The sequence below is a fragment of the Carassius carassius genome, chromosome 26 (genome assembly GCF_963082965.1).
Source record: "Carassius carassius chromosome 26, fCarCar2.1, whole genome shotgun sequence".
NCBI lineage: Eukaryota > Metazoa > Chordata > Actinopteri > Cypriniformes > Cyprinidae > Carassius > Carassius carassius.
In genome coordinates, this window is record NC_081780.1 from 6,429,544 (window position 1) to 6,439,545 (window position 10,002).

Sequence of the window (10,002 nt, forward strand, 5' to 3'; positions counted from 1 at the left end):
GCTGAGTGGTGTGTGTCTCTGTGGTATGTTAACTGCAGGTCTCTGTGGAACCATCATTTTTAGTGCATGCCCAGATCACATCCCGTACTTCAACACAGCAGACGAAAACACAAACACACAGAAACAAGACACACAGGCAGAGAAACTTTGGGAACAGCAGAAAAAAAGGATGAGAGCGAGTCAGAATAGAAAAAAAGAGAAAATGGCCACATATACACTGATGTTTTGGGTGTATTTAAAGGAATAGTTCACTCAAAAGTTATTAATTTGGCCATTCCAGATGTAGGTGGGTTTGTTTCTTCATTGGAAGAGATTGGGAGAAATTTAGCATTACATCACTTGGTCACTAATGGATCTTCTGCAGTGAATGGGTTGCCGTCAAAATGAGAATATAATTCTCAAGTAATTCACGCAACTCCGGCCCATCAATTATTGCCTTGTAAAGTGTAATCTTTATGTTTTTAGAAAACAAATCAATCATTAAGGCATTTTTACTTCAAACTCTTGCTTCTGGACAAGATATCAATCCATAATCCATAGCAATGCTGTCCTGAAAAAGCCCATTTGCTATTGTCCTCTCACATCAAAATCAACCAATTTATTTGTTTGAACTCATTTCATACCGTTTTCTCTTGGTAACAGGGGTTGATCTGTGCATAATTTTTTCCTGATTCAGACAAGACAGATTTTTCCCTGGAGAAAGAATATTATGGATAGAATAGATAGTATTTAGTTGACGTATTTTAGCCAGAAGCAATGGTTTGAAGTGAAAAGCGTCTTAATGATGAATTTATTTCTTACAAACATGCAGCTTTTCACAAACATTTCATAACATTACTTGAGGATTATTGTGATGTTTTTATCAACTCTCATTCTGACGGCACCCATTCACTGCAGATCCATTGGTGAGCAAGTGATGTAATGTCAAATTCCTACAAATCTGTTCTGATGAAGAAACACACTCATCTAGTGTATACATTGGATGCCCTGAGGGATGTCTTTTTGAGTGAACTTTTCCTTTAAAAGCAAGTGTCCTCAAATTCATTTGATTGGGTTTGCTCTTATCATAACTTTGATGTTTGAATTAGGCAGCAAGTGGAATGTGGCTACGCTCCAATCAGTGATGATGGAATTTGCATATCCTGATGCTTAGCTTCAGGATTATTTAAAAGAAACGATTCAATTAATTCCGAAACCTCAATTAATCTGATTACGTTAGCAATTAAATTTAAATGTAAGTTTTACAGCCCATCTGCACAGCGACTGCCATTATAATCAATGGAGCTGTCCACACACACACACTACTTTCATAGTCGATTCATTAGCCTGTGGTTTAGACTTCTGAATTTATTATGACAGGAGTGTTGTGACCTGTCATTACATCTGTCATGAGTATTCCAGCCGTAAATCATAATTTCATGTCTGTATGGAAAAAAGGAGTCACTTCTGAACTTGCAGTAATTGACAGAGTGGATTAAGCCTTTTCTTGTTAGTGAAGGTTAGCAACATCTGTCTGTGTTTAGTAAACCACACTCAACTGTTTATGCTCGTAAGCCGTTTATACCATTTTTTACATACTATGCAATTATTTGGTCATCATCAGACTTATAAATGACGTAACTCTGTGTACAGAACACATTTAAACATTAATAAGGAGTCACGACTGTTTTTAGCTACACTGTGTATACGTGGCCAATGAGAACAGGCACAGGAAGAACAGATGCTGTGTTCTGTAGCTGGTTCTCCTCTGGGGGTGATCTGAATATGCAGACGTTGTGACATCACATCATATCTCATTAGATGAGCGTCTTCTCTTAATTTAACTGTTCGACTCCAGCCACCCCATGGGAGGCTGTTCAGATATCCCACTCCCCCTGCGCACGCACACACACACACACACACACACACACAGAAAAACAGTACAACCAGTCCACCCAAGAACAACAGTCTGTTTTTTCAGTTAACTAGGACTGAGAATCGGAGCAGGAGAGGGACAAGTGAGAAAGTATATTAGGCTTGTAACAATACCAAAATTTCAGTTGTCGACACCAGTACCATTTAAATGTTATAATATTTAGGCAAAAATGTGAATATTTTTAAAAAATGATCCTATTTTAATGATTTTTTAAAAATGGTTATTTATAGCTGTCTTAACGATCTGATATTTTGACATAAATGCAGGTATTTGATCTGACAGTTTATATGGAGATATGAAAAGAAAAGACTGAAAATCAAGAATGAAAAACTTTGCCTTGAGTAATTTGACATTCCTTTAATTTAATTGTATTATTTTATCTACTAATTAGTATGCTGTTTTATTATTTTATGGTATTATAGTAAGATTTATTTGTTTTTTGAAAGAAAAAGACTATTATTCTCACAAAAATTGTGGCAAAAATACAGTAAAACCAGTAATATTGTGAAATATTATTACAATTTTAAAAATAAATGTTTTCTATTTATATATTTTAAAATGTAATTAATTTTCAGCATTGTTACTCCAGTATTCAGTGTCACATGATCCTTTAGAAATCAATCTAATAGACCTATCTGGTGCTCAAGACACGTTTCTTATAATCAGTTTTGAAAACTAAAACAAAATATTTTTGTGGAAACCATGATAAAACTATGAAACCATAAAAAAATATATATATTTTTTAACCTGATAAATATCTTATCTGTCAATTTTGGTCAATTTAATGCATCCTTTATATATTGTGTCAAAATATCAGCTCTTTGCAATATAAACCCAGCTACATTATAGAAAGAATTTATTATTTTTTTATTGTAGTATCAAAGAGCTTTTGACATCCCTTTTAGATAGGAACACATTGCCATTCTTCATTTCGGATATGAGTATACCACGAGAAGAGGAAGTGTTAGGCTAAACGCCCGTGTGTTTGTCCACCTGAACAGAAAACCAGGCTTGCTAGAATTCGTGCGACGAAGAGCGGTGGCGCTAACGCTTATTTGCAGTACAAACGCAATGGGATGCTGGCGGAAGTGGAGGAGGAGGTAACTGTGGAAACCAAGTCGCCGGGGTCTCTCTTAATGGAACGTGACATGATGGGCTGGTGCATGTGAACCCCTCGTCCCCCCTGGCGCTTCAACTCTCTGCCAGGGGGCCGGGGTCCAGCAGGGCTGCTGTCCCCATTCAGCGCTTCCGTGGTGTTCCTCTAACTCTCTCTCTCTGTCTTTCGCTCTTTCTCACGCCTAGACTGGGTGTTCCGGCACCTCTTCCTGGTGGCTGGTCATGAGACAATAATCGTGTGACCTCTTGTCCAATGGCAGTGTGGTGCATGCGGCTTGGCCTTGCGGGGGCCACGGCCATCCGCTCCAGTACCAACGGGGCCCCCCTGTTTTTTACTGCAACCCTTTTCTCCATCTCTCAACTACTTTGCTTTTGGATTTATTACCTTTTGTATTTTGTCTACTTGTTGTTTTAACTGCATTTTTCGACAACTACTACTCTTGTGCTCCATGCATTTTTTAACATGCATTTTTGAGTGATTTTCTCACGGCTGTCCGGACTGGCCTGTGCTCGCTCTCTATCCCTCTGTCTTCATGACATCATCAGAACACATCACATGGAGGAATGAAACTGTCTGAGCTGCATGTCATTGTTTGGCCAACATCTAAACGGGAGGCGGGGTTTAATGTGAGGCAGAGACCACTGGGCGTGTCAATCAAGTGCCTGTTGACCATTCGCGGGCTCTCGATAAATAGCGCCATAGTCCAGGGGTGTTCCATACTGCTCCTAAAAGGCCACTATCCTTCAAAATTTAGCTCCATTCCAATACGTCTGAACCAGCTAATTAAAGGGTTAGTTCACCCAAAAATCAAAATTCTGTCATTAATTACTCACCCTCATGTCGTTCCAAACACGTAAGACCTTCAGTCATCTTCGGAACAGAAATTAGAATATTTTTCATGAAATCCAAGAGCTTTCTGATCCTCCATAGACAGCAAGGAAACTATCACGTTCAAGGTCTAGAAACATAGTAAGGACATATTTAAAATAGTCCCCCGTGAAAGATAAAGAATTTATTCAACAATTCTTGCTACATTTTTGGGCCTTGAACGTGGCAGTTCCCTTGCTGTCTTATGCAGGGTCAGAAAGCTTGCGGATTTCATCAAAAAATATCTTAATTTGTGTTCTGAAGATAAACAAAGGTCTTACGGGCTTGGAATGACACAAGGGTGAGTAATTAATGATATAATTTTTATTTATGGGCAAACTAACCCTTTAATGGCTACATCCGAAATCGCATACTTCCCTACCATGGAGTAGGCAAAAACTGATTGTGAAAATAGTCACGAATTCTGAAGAATTGCCAATATTCATTAAAAAAAAAGTACAATAAATGACCTAGGACTTCCACTAAGATTCTGAAGTGCATATCCAGTGGTCACTATAGTATCCCATGAGGGATTCCTTGTTGTAATTGCAAACTCGTTCTGGGTTGAGGGGTGGTATTTCCCCACAGTTGAACTTACTTTTGTTTCGACCCTCTCTGATCAGGTCCTTTTTTCTGCATAGTTTAGTTCCAACCTTGATCAAATTCCCCTAAACAAATTAATCAAGGTCTTTAGAAATACTAGAAAGTTACAGAAAGGTGAGTTTGACCAAGGTTGGCACTAAACTCTGCAGGAAAGTGCAAAGAACTACCTACTCAGAGAGTATATGATTTCGGAGCCAGCCATGGTCTACAAGATTACTAGAAACGTCCAGGCAAATATGTTGGAGCTAAACTTTGCAGGACATTCGCCCTCCAGAAGCAGGATTGGGCTCTCTTGCTCTAGTCGTCTGGTCACTGCGTCATGCTGATTCATTAAGGCACTAATGAGTTTGGGTACGGTGGCCGTCATGGTTCAAATACAGAAAACGTGTAACTTCTCCACATACTTTTTTCCAATAATTAGTTTCTCCTGAATATAAGTTCAATAGCCATTGACACACACAGAATTCTCTTGTTCCTGTTGTCCGCTGTTTTTGAACCAAGGGCCATCCGCCAAGGTTGTGATGTTGAGAGAAAAGGACATGGCAGTGACCTAGAGCTTACTGTTGTCACAATGAACTAGCCAAACGTTCTTCAAGATTGTCTCATTGTTGCTAGACCATTGTGAGAATTCAGGCCTTGCTGTCTTGTCTTTTCTCTCAGTTTCTTTCTGCTATAGGTTGATAAGCTGTTTATTCTGTTTCTCCAATAAGGCATCAAAACAGGCCGGCCAAGCTTTGGTATGTAAGTCCAACCCCACTTTTGAGACCCAGCATCACCATCTTCTGCACTGCTTGGAGAAAACCACGGTAAGAACCTTTACACAAAACTGGAAGCTGTTCTCAGCAATTTAGCTTTGGCATAACTTGATATTATTGATATACTGGTGTCATAGGAAGCATGCTAAGCACATCTGTAAAAAACATTCTGAGGTTCTACTAATTTCTCAGCTGTTTTCTTTAGTAACTTACATTACGTTACATTCAATCGGGTTCAGTAGTTAGAGATCAGGTGTCCATATCGACTGTGTTTAGATTGACAGATCACACAAAAATGAAAATTGTGTTAGCATTTATTCAGCTGCATGTTAGATCAAAAAAGGACGGCAGAGCTCCCAAGAAAAGCACCATGAAAGTATATAATTCTTTCTAGTGCAATTTTCAAGGTTTTTCTTAAACAAAAGGCCACGTTTTCTAAAAATAGCATTGTGTGAGGAACAGCCTTGGGTGGTTATTAGCTGAAAAATCTGGAATGATGTGATGGCTTATGAAATAATAACCATAACTGACATTAATTGTGTTTTGTGTGTAATATTTGAATTAAACTTCATCTGAGAACTCTGGCAGAAGGAAAAAATAAGGGTGAAAGTGGACAAAATTTGTATTTTTGTCTATACCCTTTAACATTAACCACTACTAGACTTCTTCTGTCGCTCAGTGCTTGTTGGTTTTCCACAAATAAGTGCAGTTTTTCTCTCAAGAGAAATCATTAGTCAGACACTGGCAGGAAAATGACAGCCACTGTTGTCCCCTGCCAGCTAGACTCAAGACAGTCTAGAGAACAGACTGTGACCCGCTCTGGCTTTCCTAGGACACTTGATTCAAGATATTTTAAAGGAAAATTCCAGTGTCCCGCTGAGAACGTGGGTCTCTTTGAGAAACAGTAAAATGAATCTGGATTCAAGGACTCATCTGATTATTTTTTGACTGGCTTGCATTATTAAATGCCTAATATTTGTTACTGAGAAAAATCTATTTGAGATTTACCATTATTCCTGTCATTACTTATTGAAACTGATAATTAATTTGGGCAAAGCAGTAAAATAATAAATACTATACTGTATGTATACAGTGGACTTCGGAAATGTCTTTCATTATTCTGAATGAGAAATTATAAATTTTTTTATTAATAAATTACGAAATATAATGATCATATAATATAATAATCAAATTCAGAAATCAGAGCTTAAAGTGATAAATAATTCCTGTTTCTTTCTCTTTCTCTTAGAATCATGAGTTTGTAGATGAGCAAACTTATGAGACAAGTTGTATGGAGGTTTCCTTATCGAAGCCGTCCATGTCCCGTTCCTCCTCGCTGTCCTCCTCTCCACATGGCCTGTCCTCCTGCTGCACACGCAGAAACAAGCGCAAGAGCTTCAATGTCCCTAATTCCAACATGGTTGCTGGTCGCAGGGGCAGCATACAAGAGCTCAGCACCATCCAGATCAGAGAGAGACCAATGAGCAACAGGTGCTCTCACAGCAGTCATGCAAACTTACACATAAGGAGAAGGAATATGTTGGTATATTGGCTGGGGTCTGAATATAGATGAGTCAGAGCTGTGTCTTATTTAGAAGTGTTTATAATACTTACTATATTAAGAAGGTGAGTTTTTTTCAGAGGGGTTTGGATTAGGGGTTTGTGTAGTGATCTAAAAGTTAAGTATGCAGCGCATGGTATTTTGCATGCATATGTAAAAACCAGTAATTGTGTGTAGTGCATGTAATCAAGAATGCATGTATAGAATATAGTGCATAATGTGCAGCATGATGTAATATACACATGTATAATGAATAGTACAGAATATCTAGTGCATAGTATGTAGAATAGTTAGATTTATTATGCATAATATGTACATTGTCATTAATTATGTAAATACTGCACTGTATTCTGCACTACTGTAAATTATGCATTCTATATTCTGTGTAGTATGCATAATTAATCAATGCGCTAATATGCATTCTCCGTCTACATACATGTGCAAACTACATCATATGCACTACATCCTGCATAGTATGTATTATACACCATATTCTATATAGATTGCATGCACTCGGACGGAGTTATGAGATTTGGCTGACAATTTGAGGATCCAATAGCATTACAAGGTTTAGTCACATGCTCCTTTGAATGCTTTTCTTTGGTTCACTGTTTGTAAAACCCACAAATAGACATGGGCACAAATAGCACTGATTTAAAATAATATTAACAAAGTATAATAGAGTTTTTGATAATTTTCCACGGCACACCTGGCAACCTGTCACAGCACACTAGCATGCCGTGGCACAGTAGTAGAGAAACACTGTATTAGAGCACAGAATTAAGAGAGTGTGCTGTGTTTTATGCAGGTTCTCTGTATATCTGGGTATTTGGGTTGTTCTCATAGTGATTCATGCTGCTGGAATCCTGTAAAGTTTGTGACACTCCGACCCCCCAACACCCTCCCCCCCCGCCTCATCCCAGAATACTCTGGGAACGCTATCATGATCCTTCCAACAGCTGGTGGAATTTGCCCATCAGCTGGATTGCATTCTCATCTGCCTTCTCTCTCCCTCTATTTTCCAACACAGCCGCTCCAGTCTCAATGCCAAGTTTGAGGAGACAGTACCCCTGAATTCGGAAGACCAGTCCTACATCACTGCCGCTGTCATCAGCATGCCCACACCTCCGATGACCACACCTGAGGGCGAAAACTCGGCCAGCTCGCCCGACTTCTTGCAAAGCAACATTGTCAGGGTGTCTGCATTATAGACCGTCCATCGTGACCATTAGCCATTTTATTTAGCGAGTGGACGCTGGAGCAGAAAGGATCGACGGAGCCCCCTAGTGTAGTGGAGGAGGCATTACAGCAGGATGGGCTATAGCTGGACCTTTTTTTTTTTTTAGCAGCTCCCGCACAGAGATCTCAGTCTCTGTGAGCTCCTTCAGCTCCACCTCTAGGCCCATAAGTCATGTGACTCACACCGGAGTCCAATAGGCTTTCACTCAACTCATAGAGGAAAACAATGACCATTGTGGTTGTTACAGCTTCTATAATTTTTCAGTATTGTGAGTCTTTGAATCTGTTGTCTTCAATCTGACGGGATTGCCAGATTTTGGGACAAATAAGGAGTGTACCAGCAGGGGCGGGATTTTACAAACTTTTACACAGCTATACACACACTTTTGATACTTCAAAGTAAAGCTGGGCTCTACTAGAGTGTGCGGTCGGATGGTTTTGTGTGTGTGTGTGTGATCGAGACCGATCTCTTGCATGTTTTGAGTAAGTCTTTGTCATTTTTCAATTCGGCATGAGCAATAAGGATTGGCTCGTTCTGTCGGAATGTGTGCTTTTTACTTTTGCCTAGTTATAGATCTTTCCAACCCATAAAGTGTGTGAAAACAGCTGTTATGAGAGACTGACCTGTTGATAAAGGTGATAAATGGTGAAAAAAAACCTGTCTAATACTCTCTCTGTCCCACCCATGTTGCGTTCACTCCTTGCCTGGCCTGATGAGATGTTTGTTATCCTTTTTCTTTTTTTTCTTTTTTGTCGGCAAAAAGCTAAATAGAAAAGGAAATGCCTCTTGTGTTTTAATATATTTGACTTTCTCAAACTGACAGTGGAGGCTTGTGGACTTGAGCTCTAACACTAGCCATTCTGTTTTACACTCCAAAGTTTGCGAGTTAACTGTGAAAAGAAAAAAAACTTGCTTATTTATTATCTTTGTTAAAATGATTGTGCATGTTGTCGTACACATGGTGAAATGGGCCAGTGTTGACAAGAGCATAGAGCCCGCCCAGGACATTTTTTTCAAGTTCTGTCTTTTTCGTCCCTCCCTTTAAAGATGTACTTTTATCAGCAAACATTCTAAAGTTTGTCTATTATTTCTGGATAATGGCATCAAGTTGAGAGTCATCCAGTCAGATTCTTAGTATTGTTTTGGAGATTATTATATCATTGTGATCAGCAGCACTTAAAACGGGAATCTCACAAAGTAACATTCAGGTTTATTTCACTCCCAAATCAAAAGAGAATAAATTACACTTTGCTTGTTTTTAAAATAATATTAAAAACATTTTAGTGATAATTAAGCACACTCCACTCCATGCGAATTCTCATTACCATAATTCTTTTTTGTATCCTCATTCTCAATGGTGATTTTTGTTACTGTAATACAGTATTTTAAAAGCAAATATATAATGCTTCAGAATGATTGTAAAATTACTTCAGAAATGTAAATTGTAATCAAAATTTGTATTTTGGCATTACAGTAATTGTAATTTGATAATTTTAAAGACAATTTTGGGGGTGTCGTGCTTAATTGTCATGAAAATCTGTTTAGACTTTATGTAAGAAAAATATAATTTCTTTTGATTATGGAAAGAAATATGTCTGTGAGATTCTTCCAAAATGTATTATTATAATACAAAAGTGTTGAGAGAAAAAATATAATAAAAAAATCTCTGCACAAGAAAAATTTAATCTCTCTTCTCTGCCATTTAATGTCTGGAATTAACAAGAAAATAGTCTATAATGTTGATATTTTTTATACTGATGTCAGTGCAATTTGTGGTGAGGAGCTCTTAATGCGCCTTGCTCAATACACACACACACACACCACTGCCCTCCTGCTCAATGCCTGCACCCATTCTTGCTTTACCATGTGACTTATGCAACAAGATTCTTTTTGTAAAGATATGCTTTGTATTAAAAGGGTTAAAAGGGGAATAGAATCTAACAA

The 10,002-nt window shown here is 38.3% G+C and overlaps 1 protein-coding gene across 2 annotated transcripts in view; it reads left to right on the top strand.

Moving 5' to 3' along the window:
• The window catches only part of LOC132105633 (potassium voltage-gated channel subfamily D member 2-like), a 121,546-nt gene extending 112,065 nt beyond the window's left edge, over nucleotides 1-9,481 (top strand). Inside the window, exons 4-7 of one of the 2 annotated variants that reach the window (XM_059510904.1) lie at nucleotides 2,917-3,015; nucleotides 5,213-5,308; nucleotides 6,507-6,748; nucleotides 7,849-9,481. In XM_059510904.1, coding sequence (XP_059366887.1) covers nucleotides 2,917-3,015; nucleotides 5,213-5,308; nucleotides 6,507-6,748; nucleotides 7,849-8,029 — 618 coding nt within the window. In that variant the 3' untranslated portion in view covers nucleotides 8,030-9,481. The remainder of the gene's footprint in view (nucleotides 1-2,916; nucleotides 3,016-5,212; nucleotides 5,309-6,506; nucleotides 6,749-7,848) is intronic. The other variant, XM_059510906.1, reaches the window with a different exon arrangement.
• Nucleotides 9,482-10,002: the final 521 nt, after the last annotated feature.